This window comes from Staurois parvus, unplaced genomic scaffold, assembly GCF_062004578.1.
Source record: "Staurois parvus isolate SC_StPar_1 unplaced genomic scaffold, SC_StPar_1.0 ptg000395l, whole genome shotgun sequence".
Lineage (NCBI taxonomy): Eukaryota > Metazoa > Chordata > Amphibia > Anura > Ranidae > Staurois > Staurois parvus.
Window position 1 is genome coordinate 2,189,869 of NW_028318191.1, and position 19,176 is coordinate 2,209,044.

Genomic DNA, 19,176 nt, shown 5'->3' on the forward strand with positions numbered 1-19,176 from the left:
AGCAGAAGGGAGGGGAGAAGAGGCAAGCTTTCAGCTGCTGCAGAGAGCCATACAGGGGATTGGTTCCAGTAATTGTCCCTCCCCACCCCCACTGTGCTGATCTCCCTCCATGCCCATATTCAGTTCACCCAGCTGCCGGAGACCCTCTGCTGGCCCCTGGGCCCCATACAGGAAGACTGGTGGTACCCCCTTATCCACAGCCCTTCCCATGTCATGTGGCTACCGTTGTGCTTACTGAACACATGAGGCTGCTCTCTTGGCAGGTGCACCGTTCTGAGAACACATTGCATCTTCTCAATGAATGCAAAGTGTTCTTTGATTGGACAAGGTGGAGATTATGATGTCATATCCCACCTCTCCACCCTGCTGATTTACTAAAACTGGAGAGTGCAAAATCTGGAGCAGCTCTTCAAAAAAAACAACAAGTTTTTTTGTCAAAGCTTAATTGAACAAGCTGAAGGTAGAAGCTGATTGGCTACCATGCACAGCAGCACCAGATTTTGCACTCTCCAGCTTTAGTAAATCAACCCCAATGTGTTCCCAGAATGACACCCATGCCAAGCGAGAAAACTCCTGTGTACACAATGCAACAGGGCAGTCAATTGGTACAGGACTTGGAATTTATCAAAGATCACCTACTACAGTGATTTACAGCTGCCACAGGGATCCCACAGATATGGCACATACCTACTTACATTAGTCCAAGCTGCATCAATGTAACTATGAAAATTGCCATATCTAACCTTCAGATTTAAACTTGGATGCACTGACAAAGCATCTGACCAAAAATGTCAGATTTTCCTGTTGCCAACTCAGTACCTGTTTAAAGCGGTATTAAATCTAAAACCAAAATGTAATATATTGCAGTTTACCAATCCTTAGATGTGGTGGCTGCATTCGTTTCTTTTGGGCTTTTTCCCCTCAGTTTTTTCATGGTGATGTGGCCAGTAACGCACCACTCTTGATGAGTACATGGAAAATATTGCATTCATTTGTGATGCAGAAAAAAAACACACTGGACTGCACCTGGTATGAACCAACCCTAAAAAAAATTAAAAACAAATGCAGCCACCACATCTAAGAATTGGTAAGCTGCAATATAATAAATGTTTGCTTTTGGCTTTAACAGCTTCTTGACCACCCTATAGCAGAAATACTGCTACAGGGCGGCACGGGTGTGCAAAATCATGTGTATATATATGTAGGGGGCTTGCTTCCTACCCGCGCCGCCATTTGCGGCCATGGCTGTCGATCACCGGGTCCTGGATGGTGATTACTTGCCGGTGCCCAGTGATTTCCAAGGATCTCCGATGGGGAGGTGAACTGTTTTGTTTACTAACAGTTCTTCTCCCTGTCAGCTCAGGCACACTGCTTTGGACAGCCATCCAAAGCAGTGTGATTACAGTGAAGCACACTGACACCGCCCCCTAGTAAATCACTCCCAGCACACAGTTAACCCTTTGATCGCCCCTTCCTGCCCAGTGCCATTAGTAGAGTCTCAATGCTTTTGATCACTGTATTGGTGTCACTGGGGATCAGTGACACCAAATCAGTTCCCTCCAGTGTCAGAATGTCCCCCGAAGTCCCACTATAAGTCGCTGATTGCCACCATAACTAGTAAAAATGTAAAAAAAAAAAATCCCAGTATATATACCGCCATTTGTAAACACTATAACTTTCACGTAAATCAATTAATTTACATGTATTGGGATTTTTTTTAAGCAAAGACATGTAGCAGAATAAATTTTGGTGTAAATTTATGACGAAATTTGATTTTTTTAAAAACTTTTTTACTGGGCATGTTTAATAGCAAGAAGTCAAAAATATTGTTTTTGTTTTTTCGATCATATACCACCAAAAGAAAGCTCTATTCGTGGGAAAAAAAGGACGTACATTTAATCTGTGTGCAGCATTGCATGACCGTGCAATTGTTAGTTAAAGTAACGCAGCGCCGTAACACAAAAAATGGCCTGATCAGTAAAGGGGGTAAATCCTCAGGAGGGCAAGTGGTTAATACTGCTTTAAGTTTTATATATCTGCTTTTTTTGGTTGCCTCTGTTTGACTTGTTTGTCTTGACCTTCTTCTTGCTCTGTGAATATGTTTGTCCGCTACCCGGCTGAATCTCCAGCCACTCCTGACCTCATCTATACAGTACCTTCCTGAAAGGGTTGCACTCTAGTGCTGTCTTCAGTGCAAGATCAGTGGCTTTGAAGGAGACCAGACATTAATAGTCGGCTTCTTCAAAAGAGCTTTCTGCCACCTGCTGGAAATACAGAGGATCCACTGCAGTCCATGACAGTATTCAATAATTATTCTGCTTTAATACTTTCTAAGGAGGTGTTTACTTCAACACATTGTAAATTCTAATTATAAGTGGTAAAATAAAAACTTCGTAAACATAGTGACATTGGACTTTTTTTAATATTATATTAAATCTGCCAAAGGCCAATTAATAGTTCATTTGTTTGTTATGTAACATACTTTAATATCCATACTAAAAAAAACACTGATTCTCCTTTCAAGTGAGCCTTCATATAAATATGTAGCCTTCATTTATATCTTTTACATTTGTATTGCATATTTCAAACCTGCCATACTTAAGTCATTTTGATGTTCTTCTTACAAAGGAGTCATTTTCATCATATCACTTTTCTCAAATACTACCTTATTGGAGAAATATACAGCTACCAACCCAAAGGCTGCTGCTGAGGCAACATAAGCTGTGACTGTTTGTGTCTTCTGTACAATAAAACCCATGAGGAGCGAAGGGACCACCTGTGATAGCAGACAGGCGCTATCAAGGATGGCAATGTCCAGGCAGATCCCGTGGTTTGGTGCAGTTGATTCTCCAACCGTAAAAGATCCATCACAGGAAGGACCAAGACACAAGGATGGAGAATTTGATGAGAAAAGTGGATCGCCATTACTGTCAGTTGCCTCTTTGATGAATGCAGACTTTCTTTCTTTCTCTACTGTCTCGTCCTCTACCACATCCTTATATTTGGGGAGAAACACCTGTTGAAAAGAACAAGGCATTTTTTTTTCATTTGCATTTTAGAAACCGCAGCTTGGCATTGCATGCCATTATTAAGCTTGTGATCTACCAGAACCCCCAGATCCTTTTCCAACATTCATTCCCCCAGTTGTACCCCCCCCCCAGTATGTATGATGCATGTATATTCTTAGCCCCCAAGTGCATCACCTTACATTTATCAACATTAAACCTCATTTGCCACATAGTTGCCCAATTAAACAGTGCATTGAGGTCGGCTTGTAAATTGAAGACATCCTGTAAGGACGTTATTCTACTATACAGCTTGGTGTCATCTGCAAAGACTGAAATGGTATTTTTAATCCCAGACCCTATATAGTTTATAAAAAATATAAAAATACAATATGTGTTTTTGCTAATTACCAAAAACCCTATTTTCGTTTCTAAATTTCTTTATAAATGCTAACACAAAGCACATGCAGTTCAGTACCTGAGACAATTACAGAACAGAAGAAACATTCTGCACTCCAGCATTAAAGGTTTTCCAAAGATAGCATGTAAGGAGAAAATATACCATGAAGAATACTACATATTAAAAAAATTAAACCATTTACAGAAACCTCATGAATAAGTATTTTCGTCTTAAACATTTTATCGTAAACATTCAAATTGTCAGTCCACCAAACTGCTTCAGTTTTTGCTTGAGTTTTTGAGGTTTAAAACATATGACTTTTTTAAAATCTCCAAAGGAATCTATTGCTGAAAAATATTTAGTTTCTGTGCCATTGCAGGGAGATCCCACTCTTCCTCATGGATGTTATTTATCTATCAAATGAAAGTCCAATAGGACTCACTGGAACATGCAAAGGTGATATGAACATCTAAAACTCCTCAAAACAAAAACAAAATCCAGATCTTTCTAGGAGCAGCTTACCGGCCTTTACCAATAACTAATTTATTACATTTTGGTGAACCAAAGTCCAACTGAAGTCAAATATAATAATAATATAATATAATATACTAGGTATTTATTTTTTCGATCTGGGTAACATTGGGAAAAGTAAATAATTATGTAAAATTGTTATTGCTGTCTATTTCTGAATTGGGCAGATTTCACCTCTCATCCTGCTTTAAAGAAAATGATGGGAGAAGACAACTTTAAGGCAGAAAAAAGTAATAATATGTCAGAGCTCCTAGACCTTTCATTTTTTACTGATTGTGTCTACACTGGAGAAATTTCCTATCACTACCTGTTCTGACAGAAAGTGAGGGTAAATCTCCCAAACAGGGGCACACACTGGAATAAAATCTTGACATAGGCTTTATGCTTTCCCTACTCTACCCAAAACTCAAAAGTTGAGCTTTGACTTCTTTGTCCTGATTTATATTTCCTAGTTGATCTGTGCTGCCTTGTGGCATCACTAAGCTCATGTACATCATATTGATAAAAGACCACTGGCAGTCGCTCTCCTTTCTACCTGTTCTTATATAGGAATGTGTAAATAATAAAAAAAAGATGCTTGGTAGTTTGCAATATTCTCAGCTGAAATTTGCCATATTTGAATGTCTTGAACTACCAGTCTTTTACATTTATTAGATATAATGGATGGATCAAATACGCCTGTAGATGGGATATATCAAGGATGGGAGATGACAGATCTTCCACAACATTTTGAATTCATGGATGAAAACTCTATGAGCTATAAAAAGCATTTACATGTCTAGATTATCTTAAGTGGTGCTGGGGCTGTTTTTATTTATTTATTACAGGTACTTATATAGCGCCATCAATTTATGCAGTGCTTTATATACATATATTGTACATTCACATCAGTCCCTAACCCTAAAGGAGCGTACAATCTAAGGTCCCTAACTCTCATTCATACATATACATACTAGGGCCATTTTAAACAGGATCCAATTAACCTACCACAAAGTCTTTGGAGTGTGGGAGGAAACTGGAGTACCCGGAGGAAACCCACGCAGGCACAGGGAGAACATGCAAACTCCAGGCAGGTAGTGCTGTCATTGGGATTCAAACCAACAACCCTAGTACTGTCAGGTGGAAGGGCTAACCATTATGCCACTGTGCTGCCCACAATGGTGTAATGGTTTTTACTAATGATATATGGCCTTAATGACCTGATGATATATTATATAATGACCTTAATTTGAAAGGTAATCCAAGAATTATTGGCCACTAAAAAATAAAGCTCCATGAACACAGAGATTTGGTCTGACTTGTTGTTGACTTACCTGACGGTTATGGTGATATAATGAAGTAAGAGTATAGGGCAGAATCTGAAGCACAGAGAAAGGGATTCCTGTTATGGCAGCTGATGCGGTTACCATGACAACATTGCTAGAAAAGCACATGATCGTTGCAGCAACAGGTAGACAAGAGACACCAGCTATGTAGACAAATCTTGTTCCAAATGTCCTAACTAGGTGATCCATAGAGGCTGAAAAGGCTATTGATATAACAGACTGAAGAAAGAGGCCCAGACTTCCCATCCTGACTCCTAGATGAGATCAGAAAAAAACAACATAAATGAAGGAAATGCAATGTTGCTTGTGAGAATCAATATCTATATTTGCTGATATAAGAGCAATTTCTAGAAAAGATAATGCTACAGGATGAAGAGGACATGAGCAACAGAGATTAACTGAGATAAACAAAATTTTGGTATGTGAATATTTGTTTCTGATGAATGATTTTACTGACCTTCATCATAACGAAGTCTAGCTTCTGTTCCTGGTTCTGCCACTGGCACACCATGATACAGTCCTTCTCCAACAAAGTCGGTATAAAACAGTATAAATGTCATAAGGCCCATCCAAGAGCATAGTTGTGCCACAAATAGGCGCCACAGAGCAATGGGCACCCCGCAACAAAATCTCCTCAATCGTGGAACCAAAGCACATGCACTTCTGAATGCAAGAACCATACGCCAAAGATTGTATGGCAGAGTCCAAAGCTGACACAGTTGCAGGGAAGTCCCCCACCTTGCTGTTTGCTCCAAAGAGATATCCTGATGTACTGAATTTGTCCAGATTTCCTCTGAGACAAAGAATGTAGCAAATACACATCCAGAAAATATAATAAGCAGGAGTGTGAACAGACATTGTTCTTGACCTCCTAATTGCTGTGCCAGCCAGCTGCCACTCCAGTCCACAGAAGGTATTAAATAACCAATACATGCGCCTACTCCAACTGTTAATGCATAGACTGAGAATGCCTTCCTGCAGGCCTCTCCTTCTGGGAAAAGGTCAGACAGTAAGGCTTCCAAAGGAGTAAAACAGACCTGTCCACAGGAATCCAGAAGGACAATTCCAAACACTAGGAAGGCCACCTCCATGCCAGCATGATGGTGACCTGTTAAACTGGCCAGATAGTTAGAATATGGGATAATAATGAGACTCAACATAACTCCAAAGCAAAGAAGCCAGATGAAGGGACGGCGACGACCATATCTGCTGTTCCACCGATCACTTGCTGAACCAATCAGGTGTACAACTAAAAGACCAAAAATTGGGCCAATACCTGAAAAAGAAAATGGTAAAATTCATTGTATTTTTTAGACCCATGAACATCCATAACTTTGCCACAACTAAGCCAATATATACTGTAGATAACCTGCAAATAGTATTTACATATTCACACAATTACCAACAAAAACCTATGGCAGTTGGTACTATTTTACTTTCAGTTGAAGCCAAAACATATTTTAGCTGTATTGTTGAAGCATTATAACCAAACCCTGTTAGGTTTTTATTGTTATATGTGTTTCTGCTGGGAGAGTCACCCTCTTTATTTATCCTACTAACCATTGTCACGCAAAACAGAGTAGATGGGAGTATCTCCAGTGGAGACACCTGTTTCTAAGACAACTGTTTAAGAGGGATTTTCCCCTTGTTTTGATGTACATTTTTCTCATTCCTACTGTGACTCTGAGACAGGAAGTGATGGGAAATCTTCGCAATGGGATAGCAAAAAAACTCAAAAAACATACAGGTTTAATCCTTCCCCACTAGAAAGAAAAAAAATTGGCTTTAGATGAACTTTAGATGACGTTTATGAGGTTGATCAGAACTGACATTCTAGATTATCTTAATTAAAGTTTCCTGTGCATCTCCAAGACTTTCTATTAGAGTGGTTGGACCTCTTTAAAGTGGTTCTAAGGTCACTAGGTTTTTTTTACCTTAAAGTAATATTAAAGGTTTGTTTTTTGTTTGGTTTGTTTTTTAAATATCAAACATGTCTTACCTGCTCTGTGCAATGGGTTTGTACAGAGAAGACCTGATCCTCTTTTTTTTGGGTCCCCCAGTGGCACTCCTGGTTCTTCCACCTTGACTACTGCTCCCAATAGCAAGCCGCTTGCCATAGGGGCACTGGTGCATGCTCACTCCCGAGCCCCGCTCTATGCATCTATAAGACTCCCCTCTCTCTCCTCATTGGTTCACTGGCTGTGATTGACAGCAGTGGGAGCAAATGGCTCCTACAGCTGTCTCAGCCAGTGAAGGGAGAGGGACCCAGGACAGCCAAGGCTCCTGTGCACATCGCTGGATTGAGAGGGAGCTTTGGTAAGTATTGAGAAGAGCTGTGGGGGAAGCAGCACACAGAAGGTTTTTTAGAATTAATGAAGGTAAAAAACCTTCAGCCTTTACAACCACTTTAACCACTTCAATACTGGGCACTTTCACCCCCTTCCTGCCCAGGCCCCCAGGGGGCACAAGCAAGACGTGTTCAGGGAGGATGTCTATAGACACCCTCCCAGAACAAGAGAGCCACGCTGTAGCCATCTCTTGGCTATAATGTGGTATTACAGTGGTAATGCATTAACTTCATTATGGTAAAAAAAAAAATATTCACTAATGGTTTGCTTCCCTCCCTCCCTAAATACTTACCTGAATCCTGTATGGATTCAGAACTGTACCCTTCTGCAGCAGCGCTGTTCTTTCTCCCTAGTCTCACAAGGCATATTGATAGCAGTGGGATCAGCTCCAACTGCTGTCAATCAAACCCTCTGAGGGAGAAGCAGGGGGCAGGACCGAGCCACGCTATGTTTGTCTATGGACGAACACAGCCCGGCTCATGAGCACGCACTTGCACCCTCATAGCAAGTGGCTCACTTTAGGGGCAGACAGAAAAGAGGAAAAGTGGACAGTGCTGGTGGGAGACCCAAGAAGAGGAAGTCTGGGGCCACTCTATGCAATACCAGTGCACAGAGCAGGTAAGTGTAGACTTCTTTATTACTTCAAGTAAAAACATTGGAACCTTTAGAATCCCTTTAGTTGAGTTCCCAGATCACAACTGCCATCCTTTAAAACATTAATGTCTGACATCACGTTTGAATGTTTATACCGTCACTAATTTTTTAGAACTTGCTTCCTACTATGCACACAAGGCTGGAGATCATGGAATATTGGGCAGCTGTGAACTAATGTACCAAGTCAGATTATTTCCAAGATATATGACCACTATGACATCAGTAAAAATGGTGAAAGTGAAGGAGCTTGTTAGGTTATCTCTTTAATAAGGTACTGTATATTAATATACCCTGATGACATGTTGTCATATATTCTTATGTTTTGCCTATGTAAATGTCTTTGTGTTTAGCAGTGTGAGAAAGTGTCACTTGCTGTCTCACTGCTGCAGGTAGATGTGCAGCTTTGTTCTGTCTCTGTGTCTCTTGCCTACTGCTGATGGAGAATACAGAGTAGAGCAATGCTATTTAAAAATATAAAATTGAAGAAACACTATCATCATTATATAGTAAAGAAGAATATACCAAAATATGTAATAAAGAAATCAAGATTGCAAACAATTTAAATTTATTACTAGTAAATTCATACAGTCTGAGCAAGTAGGCACTTTACAAGATAACTTTTTGTTATGACTGGGAACAAAGAGAATGCAAATCTATTAACACCTTCTTCAGCTGTATGTGTATGGAGGAAAATGGTAGAGCTTAATTCCATAATTGGGATAGGATTGCCATAGCCTAAAATGAACAACAATGTTTGATAAGACACAGAAACAAACATATCTTGATTACGAATAGAACTATACTAGTGGCCCCATTAATATAGTGTCCCCAAAAATGCAGCATTAGCAGGATCAGCCCCGATACCTGCCAGCACTTGTGTTAAGTCCCTCCGCCCCCCTTCCCCCAACAAGTGCAATGTCGGTATAATTTTTCTGATCACTGCCACCTCTGATACATTATATACAAAACTGCAGCATTAGCAAGATTACGTCTGATCTCTGCTAGCACTAGCCAGGAGCTCTTTATCCCATAGTCGCACTAGGTACCTGTAAATTTAGTGCCTAAAGTGTCCTCTAGTGAACAGGTCTACAGGATTCTGAGTATGACAGATGAGAGTGAAGGGGAGTCCTCTGTCACAATCCAGCTCAGAATACGAACCTGTAGAGAGCAGCAGCACCCTGACAGGGAGCTCAGATGATGGTGAAGAGGTCCCTGCTAAGATTAGGTGTACCCAACCCCAGGTAACTGAAATGCTAGAAACTAAGAGTTATGCTCATATGCAGCAGGGTGCAAATACTAGTGCTCCACTACCTGTTGGTGATCTGATAAGCACCATCCTGACCTTTTAGAAACCAGCGCTGCACTGGTTTCTAAAAGGTCATGGCAAAATAGCAAGCGCCAAAAGTGCAGTACAAGCTGGTGAGTTGGCTAGCAACCAAGAATTAGAGCATAGGCCCATAGAGCCCAGAAACCTTCCAGAAGTGCTTGAAAGTCCTGACTATCAGCCCCCTGACTGATTCAGCAGCTCCCATTATCCCACCATTCACAGCCGGGGTTCAGGTGGAAACAGCGAACTTAAAAATACCCTTTTGATTTTTTTACCAAACTAATCTTTCATGCCAACCAGTACATCACCGCCCTCACAAATTCATACCTTGCCAGGTCATTCAAGTGGAAATCTGTCATGGTTTCCAAATTAAAAACTTTTTTGGGCCTAACCCTTAACATGGGCATTACAAAAAAGAATTAATTTTGGTCATATTGGTCCACTGACATAGTTGTTAATATGTCCATGTTCTCTGCTGTCATGGCCAGTAAGTGATATGGGACAATAATGTGTTTTATGCATTTTAGTGATAGTGCACTCTGTCGTCCTCAGGGTGACCCTGAATGTGATTGACTCTACAAAATTCAACCCCCATAAACTACCTCTCCGAGAAAATTGCAGATGTGTGTACGCCCCAACAAAACATCTGCATAAACAAGTCTCTCATACATTTTACTGGCAGGCTTGCAATCAAGCAGTATCTTCCCAGAAAGCGTGCCAGATAAGTAGTCAAAATGTACAGAATAAGCTCTGTCAGAGGGCAACAAGCTCTGCATACAAATTCAGAGATTATGAGGGAAAAGACAGTGAAATGGAGTCCCCCAAATGCCTAGACTACATGGGGAGCAGTGGCAGGATAGTGTAAGACAGCGGTTCTCAACCTGTGGGTCACGACCCCTTTGGGGGTCCAACAACCCTTTCACAGGGGTCTCCTAAGACCATCGGAAAACACATATTTCCGATGGTCTTAGGAACCGAGACACCGCTTCTCTATCATTTTTTCAGGCGGTTCCGCCCACATGCAGTTACGTCCACATTTCCCTGGACGCGATGTGTGCGCGGGATGACATGCCGCCCCTGTCATCTGGCCACATCCCCAGGATCACTCAACAGCTCCGCCTCCTTGCCAGTGATTGGCCGCCGCAACTGTAGCTCAGGAGAGGCACACAGGCAGCCAATCACCGGCGAGGAGGAGGAGCCGAGCAGCAGCACGAAGATCAAAGAAGATCGAGCAAGCGAGCAAGGAAGACAGCTGACAGGTAAGCGTCTGTAGCATGCAGATGGTGCTGCTGCAGCCAGGTATGCTGGCTGTAGATGGGAGCGAGCCCAGGCTGGAGCAGGAGTCAGCAAGGTAAGTATCATTGGTGTCAGTAGGAGGAATAGTGCCCCATCATTGGTGACACTAATACCAATGATGGGGCACTATTCCTCCCACTGACACCAATGAGGGGGCACTATTTCCTCCCCCCCCCACACTGACACCAATGATGGGGAACTATTCCTCCCCCCACTGACACCAACGATGGGGCACTATTCCTCCCCCCACTGACACCAACGATGGGGCACTATTCCTCCCCCCACTGACACCAACGATGGAGCACTACCCCCCCTGACACCAATGATGGGGCACAATTCCCCCCCACACTATTATCAATGATGGGGCACTATTCCCCCCCCACTGACACCAATGATGGGGCACTATTCCTCCCACACTGACACCACTGATGGGGCACTATTCCTCCCACTGACACCAACAATGTGGCACTATTCCTCCCACTGATACCAATGATGGGACACTATTCCTCCCACTGATACCAACGATGGGACACTATTCCTCCCACTGACATAAGTGATGTGGCACTACTCCTCTCACTGACACCAATGATGTGGCACTACTCCTCCCACTGCAAAATTACAGTTATGAAGTAGCAATGAAAATAATTTTATGGTTGGGGGTCACCACAACATGAGGAACTGTATTAAAGGGTCGCGGCATTAGGAAGGTTGAGAACCACTGGTGTAAGACTTGGTGTTGGTCTTGTTCCGTAAGGGGTACCATTTGTGTGTGGACAACTTTTATACAAACGTGCCACTTTTTAGACATTTCTACAATCTTGGAAATGGCTGCTGTGGCACCATGTGACCCAATTGCAGGGGCTTCCCCTAATGGCTCGTTAACACCCAACTTAGAAAGGGGGAAAAAGCCTGCTTGCGTAATAAAGAACTTCTCGCAGTGAAGTGAAAGGACAAACAGGATGTATTCATCCTGTCTTCCATTCATACAAACATGATGGTTCTAATCAGCACAGCATCTAGTGTAGTTGAAAAGCCTCTCTGTGTCCACAACTATAATCTTTATATGGAAGGCGTAGACTTCAAAACCAAATGGTGAAGCCGTAGTTAGTGTCCTGCAGAGTTAGACACTAATACAATAAATTGTCTATTTGTCTATTTCAATTGGCTATTTATAATGCATTTGCGCTTTACAAAGGAATCAGAAGAAGTGGATCCTTCCTAAAATTTCATGAAGCGATCATTGTGGCCCTTTTGTATACAGAAGGTGCTGTGGCCCAAATCCATATGTAGCTGGCTGCATGAGAGTCATTATCCTGATGTCCTCCCTGGTACCTCAAGCCAAAAGTCACCCCAAAATAGATGCTGTGTCTGTAGTAAAAATGGAATGAGATGAGACACCCATTTCTTTGTCCCTCTTGTCCTCACCAACCTGGTCTCTGCTTCAAAGACTGCTTCTGTCACCACCACACACTGGAGTGTTAGTCTAGGGTACAGCGCAGCACAGTCACTGCCTGCAATGCTGCAGGAGGAGATTTCTCATCCACAGTTAAAAAAAAGAACATATATGCCCAAACATAGGGGGGCCTAGGATGGTCAATGGGCAGATCGCCCCTATGCTATGGCATGTAGTTTTTCACTTTTTTACTGGCAAAGATTTATTTATTCACCTTGGTTGATGTGAATGGAGAAATCCATTAACGGCTGAATGATAAAAAGAACATTATATGTATGTCCATGATTAAAAGAGTGGGTAGATGTACGGTGGTAGATTCTAATGGCAGGCATACCACACACTTTTTCTGGCAGACGTTTTCATCTACATTGATCGATGTGAATGGAGGAATCTGTTACGTTCTTTTTTTTGTATGCCCAAGCATTAGGAGCATGGGGTGGTCAGTGGGTGATAGCTCCTATTCTTCGGCATATAAGGTTTTCATTTTTTTCTGTCTGAGATTTCTTCATCCACATAATTCTATGTGAATGGTGGAGTCCGTTAGGACTCCTTTTTTTCGTAGAGCATTACATATGTGCCCAACATTAGATGAGTGGGTGGATGTGTGGCAGAAGCTTTTTTTGTTACACAAAGTTGTCACTTTAATTAGATATTTCTCACACGTGCCATTGGTATATGTGGAATTACACCCCAAAACACATTCTGTTACTTCTTCCGATTATGGGGATATCACATGTGAGAGACTATTTTAGGCCCTCAGGACCACCTTCAGGCTTTCCTCACTACTTATCATAGTCTTGGAGAGTAGACACCCCAAGGAATTTGATATGAGTGGAATGGTGCATATTTTTCAGATCTAATTTTTTGTCACAAGGTTTTGAAAAAAGACATTAAATTAAATAATTATTCTTTCTTAATTTAAATTTTCTTAAATTAAATTAAATTTCTTTCTTCATTTTCCAAAAATTTGTGGCAAAAATAAGATCTGCAAAACACTAAAATTTATAATGAAATTTAATTTTATTGGACATTTTATATAACAGAAAGTATTGTACTCAGTGGTGGTCAAATACCACCAATAAAAAGCTCTACCGGTGTAAAAAAATTATATATATTTAATTTGTGTACAGTGTTGCATGACTGAGCAATTGCCAGTTAAATTAGTGCAAATTATAGCAAAAAATGCCCTGGTCATCAAGGGGATAAAACCAGAGCTCAGGTGGTTAATATTTTTACACATTTGACATACATTTACACATTTCCCATACACACATACAGTATATGATACATACATTTTTTTAATTTGTAAATAGCTTTGCAATGCTTTGTACCAGAAGCAGGGGCGGACTGACAACTCATGGGGCCCCCGAGCAATGGGGATCATGGGGCCCCTGTGTCCTTGCCCAAACTCAAAAAAGCCTATGAAAAAGGTACCAGGGGCATCTCATGGGGCCCCCTACTGACCCCGTGCCCTCGGGCAGTTCCCGAGTTTCCAAATGGTCAGTCCGCCCCTGTACAAAAGTGTTATTTTAGTGTTCCCTTCCTCTTGTGATATACTTCGGCTTCCTTTTCACTCTGTCTTTATTGGGATGAATATGGACACTTGTCTCTAGGCCACATGTAATCTGCTTGCATCCAGAAACACATTACCATGTTTTGACCTGCAAATACTGTCCTTTCAATCATCTGCCAAGTCTGTTTGCTGTTAGTCTGCTGCATGCAATAAAGGTTTCATGGATGAGAAAACAGATATTTGGTGAGTTCAGCTATCTGATAAAGACTGTTCACCAGTTTGTGAAAGCACATGGTTGTGAAGCCATAGAAAATGCTCTATCCAAGAGACTGCAAACTTTTCCAAAAATAAGTACAAAAAATAATTACAAGCTTCAAGAACTAAGTGGCCTCCTCTTGGAGTTAGAGATGGCAAAGACAGAACCTCGTCTACCTGGAGTAAGCTATCTGCTTATGGCATGAATCCAGTGTCTAAACTGCTTTACAACCTACAAGAGAAATGGGCACAACAGGGCTAAAAATATAAAAGAGACTATAATGTATCCTTTTCTCTATTCTCATATTTTTTCAGGTTCTTCAATGAACAAGCCTGGATGACAAATGATCCCAGCTTCAGTGAATCTAGCTTGCTTGCTTCATCATCATCAAGGTATGATTACAAAGAAGCTAAAGACAGAGTCTTAAAAAGAGCAGTATCTGCTACAAAGACAGACATCTCACCTCCCGTATCCTCTCCTGCTCACCAGAGTGATTTGGGTGATAGAGATAAAGATCCTAATTGTCAGTGCTATATTAAAAAAAAACCTCACCCTCTTAAGAAATGTGCTTAGGGCAAAGACTGTAGAAGAATGCAGAGAGATTCTTCAGAAACTTCAAATACAGGTGCTGTGCTTACTTTGACCATTTTGTGAAAGATTGTAAAGTTATCATCAAGTGCACATAATGCAGTAATGACAAACACGTTACAGCTATACATCCTGCTCCATGGCCAGACAATCCACAGCAGCCATCTATATCGAGCCCTGCTTCAAATAATGGTGGGGAGCAACAAAGCCATGCTACAGCCACAACAAATGTTTCTTCTTCATGTACTGAAGTCTGTGGAGAAGGAATAAGCCACTAATGCTGTGCCAAGGTACAGTATATCTAGTCAAAATATATCTGAAGGATCAACCTGAGAAAGCTACCAGGATGTCAGCCATAATAGATGAGCAGAGTAACAGATCATTGGTGTGACGGAATGCCTGTCAACCCGATTGGATGATTCCATCAGAGAACTGCTTCCTTGCTGCTGGGATACAAGACCAAAGTATTATAGCTGGGCATCACACCCAAGACTAGGCAAGACTAGCTTAAATGCAACTGGAACTCCTTTATTGAACAGGAACACAGGTTTTTATATACTTCGGAAATAGGGGCAGCCCCAACGTGATTAATAAAACAAATATTACACACTGATTAGGTAAAAGCTTGATCCCATTATCCTAAACAATTCAAATGGTAAACAGTACAGTAACAGTGATCTATTTAACAGTAAACTAATCAACAGCCAGGCACCCAGACAATGCATTGATTAATCAGGAAGCCCACCCCAGACAGATGGACAACAAGCCCAACCCTGAATACACAAAGTCTATTACACATGCTGTCTATCAGGTGTTTGCTTTCACTTGTATAATCTGTCCATCATAACACAATAGAATATTCCAACTGGATGAAAAAGTGGAATTAATTTATCTTCATAGACTTCTTGAGGGAGATTGTTGATAAATATTTCTGTCCCAAGTGGAAGAGCTTCTGCAACCCAGTCCACCATATTTCCTCTGTCCATTAACCTGTACAATATTAATATTACACCTTTCTATCCACTCCAGAAGGGAAATGGTATTGTCATTATACAGAGAATTAATCTAAGCCTCGCTCTCAGTGTTCATCAACTTGTTGTTCATCGTTAGAGAATGATCTGCTCTCTCTATGGGCCATAATCTGTGGGTAAAAGTCCAGCCCCTAGTCCTCTGCAAAAGCCCCTATCCTGGTTGGGTCTGTGACACCTAGCTGAACCTAAATTCCTTAAGATCTTTGGCATAAAGGGACATGCCATACCATATACTCTCAACTCCTGTTCTGGATGTGTAGAAATATCCAGCAGAAGGGACAATGGGTTCATGGTCTCCCATATTAAGGCAAAGACAAACAAGGGCGTGCCCTTGCCAACATTAGTTGAGTGTGACCAAATACCAGATGACAAGGAAAAAATCCCTACTCCAGAAGCTGCGTTTTACCATTTTCACTTAAGGCACCTGGTTACTGAGATTCCTCCAATGAACATGGATGCTGAAATCTTAGTCTTATGGGAAGAGACATTCTCAGAGTACATAAAGTACGCCAGCAGTGCAGTGGATCTAATGATGCCCCATATGCACAAAGACTTTACCTAGGCTAGGTAATAGTGGGCGATGTATGTTTGAATGGTATGCCCATGCCATCTGAGATCAACTCTGTCAAAACTCACGTGTTAAGAAACGGGCGTGCATCTCACTTCAGACAATGGCCTCATCATTATGAAGTAAAGGAGAAGCCTCTCGACATCATCCAGATATCTGATGTTTCATTCATCCCCTGTGCTGACAACTTAGGCAGCACAGTGTTCTGTACTACACATGATGACAACTGAATAGCCTTGTCAATAGAGGATAGAGAATTCATAACTATAATGGACAATTCAATCTTCAAAGATAAACAGCTGGGTAGTAAATTTACCTCTTCAGCAGAGTCAGACTTCCAAACAATCATGATCAAGCTTTATCCACATTCATCTCACTTTAGTGAACACTGAAGAACAGGACCAGTTCATTGCCTTTATGAAAAAGATCTTTGACAATGATCATTCTTAGCCAGCTCCACCTCTTCTAGAACATGACGAGTGCTGGTATCTGCCTTTCTTAACTTAACCAAGAAACAATTCAGTACTGTCCGTGATACTTTTTTTATTTGCACTAACATACAATTTTGAGGACAAGCTTTCGGGGAGTGTCCCCTTCTTCAAGGTCCAAGCGTACTGCTTGGACCTTGAAGAAGGGGACACTCCCCGAAAGCTTGTCCTCAAAATTGTATGTTAGTGCAAATAAAAAAAGTATCACGGACAGTACTGAATTGTTTCTGTCGCACGTGCACTAATATGGCTACAATCACCTCAAGCTTAACTTAATCAACAACTTTGTAGGATTACTTATGAGGTTCAGAAGAGAGCCAGTTACAATAACTGCTAGCAATGAACAAATATTCCATTGCTTTATAGTAAGATATAGTCAGCTCTGCAGACAAGCCATTTACCAAACGTGGTGTTCTGTCAGTGGTGAACAGCCTATACCAGTGGTTGCGAACCCATGGCACGTGTGCCGCAGTGGGCGCGCAGAGCCTTCTCTGTCAGCATGCAAGCCAAGTCACCCCAGCATCGCTCTAACAGCCAAGCATCTGATAACAGCGCATATAGGGGCCATGCGCATGCTCGGAAAGGTGTAGTGGTACCAGGCAATGACGGTACGAGCCGTGACTCGTCCGAGCTTTCGCATAGCCGGTCAATGCACTGCCAAGGATATATATTGGACTGGCTATGAGTTTTAAAACATTCATTTTTATTAACACAAGATTTTAGCTTGTGCTTGTGGTCAGTGGAACCCCCTTGTGCTGGTGATCAGTGGAACTTTTCCCCCTTGTGCTGGTGATCAGTGGAACTTTTCCCCCTTGTGCCGGTGATCAGTGGAACTTTGCCCCCTTGTGCCGGTAGTCAAAGCTCTGTTATTGGTTATTGTTTTTTTCTTTTAAGATAAAAGATGTTAATGTATGGGTTGTTTTTCTAAACTAAAACCTCAGTATTCAGGTTTAATTGCAGTGTTGGCACTTTGCGATAAATAAGTGGGGTTTGGGTTGCAGTTTGGGCACTTGATCTCTAAAAGGTTCGCTATCACTGGTCTATACAATCCACTGGAATTTGTGACCCCCATCACCATACAAGGTAAATCCTTATTAAGACAGCTATCAGATACTAGTAAAGATTGGGATGCTCCACTACCAATGGACAAATATTCAAAATGGGAGTCCTTGGAGCAATTGCTACATGCCTTAGATGAAATTGAATACCACGCTGCTACACTTCAGCTTCTCTTGTTGCAAGTCAGAAAAAAGAGATTCACATCTTCTCAGATGCATCCACTGAGGCCAAAGCAGCAGATGCCTACCTCAATGTAAGAGGCTCTTTCAATCAAACCAATGTAGGGTTTCTGTTTGGCAAAGCTAAGTTAGCACCTAAGCCTGAGCACACAATTCCCAGTCTTGAACTTTGTGGGACTGTGCTGTGCTGTAGAAATTGCAGACTTTATACTGGAGCTAGACATCCAGATAGATGACATCAAATTCTACACATACAACAAAGTTATTAAGGCACCATCCTTTTCTGTGTTCCCTCCCACTTGTGATGTACTTCCGCTCCCTTTTCACTCTGTCTTTATTGGGATGAATATGGCCACTTGTCTCTAGGCCACAATATGTAATGTAATCTGCTCGCATACAGGAACGCATTACCATGTTTTGGCCTGCAAATACCGTCCTTTCAATCATCTGCCGCATCTGTTGTCTGCTGCTAACCTGCTGCATACAATAGAGATTTCATAGATGAGAAAACAAATTTTTGGTGAGTTCAGCTATCTGATAATCTGATTGTACCTGCTTATTCAGGCCAGGCATAGAGGTCTCAGCAAGGGATAAGTCACTAATACAGCAGCTGGAGTCAGAATAGCAGTAACACTATGGGGTTGATTTACTAAAACTGGACAGTGCAAAATATCTGCATTTTGTTTAGTTTTGTGTTTTATTGTCTAAGGATTAAAAAAAAAAAACATTGTTGCAGGACAATATCATGACAATATCATGAAAAGAAAGCCATGTTTGTCCTTAAAACACAATGGGGCAGATTTAATAAAACTGGTGCACACAGAATCTGGTGAAGCTGTGCATAGTAACCAATCAGCTTCTAGTTTCTGTTGTCCAAACTTAATTGAATAAGCTGAAGTTAGAAGCTGATTGGTTACTATGCACCGCTGCACCAGTATCTACGTGCACCAGTTTTAGCAAATCTCCTCAATATATATATTACCTTGTTATCTTAAGTAATGACAAAGTTACTGCTGGATAAACAGGTACATAGAAGAAATGTAAAAATTGCTCTGGTCCACTGGGGGTGAACAGGTGTGAGAGGTGAAGTAGTTAAATACATAAGTGGTCCATATAGTGAACATGGTGCAAGATTATTCACTTTAAAGTCATTAC

The 19,176-nt window shown here is 41.4% G+C and overlaps 1 protein-coding gene across 3 annotated transcripts in view; it reads right to left on the minus strand.

Moving 5' to 3' along the window:
- Positions 1 to 2,403: 2,403 nt before the first annotated feature.
- SLC45A3 (solute carrier family 45 member 3) overlaps positions 2,404 to 19,176 on the minus strand; it is an 89,063-nt gene continuing 72,290 nt past the window's right edge. For all 3 annotated transcript variants that reach the window (XM_089686364.1, XM_089686365.1, XM_089686367.1), the window contains 3 exons: positions 5,719 to 6,537; positions 5,250 to 5,515; positions 2,404 to 3,016 (listed from right to left, as the gene is read on the minus strand). In XM_089686364.1, the coding sequence (XP_089542490.1) occupies positions 2,621 to 3,016; positions 5,250 to 5,515; positions 5,719 to 6,537 (1,481 nt within the window). In that variant the 3' untranslated portion in view covers positions 2,404 to 2,620. The remainder of the gene's footprint in view (positions 3,017 to 5,249; positions 5,516 to 5,718; positions 6,538 to 19,176) is intronic.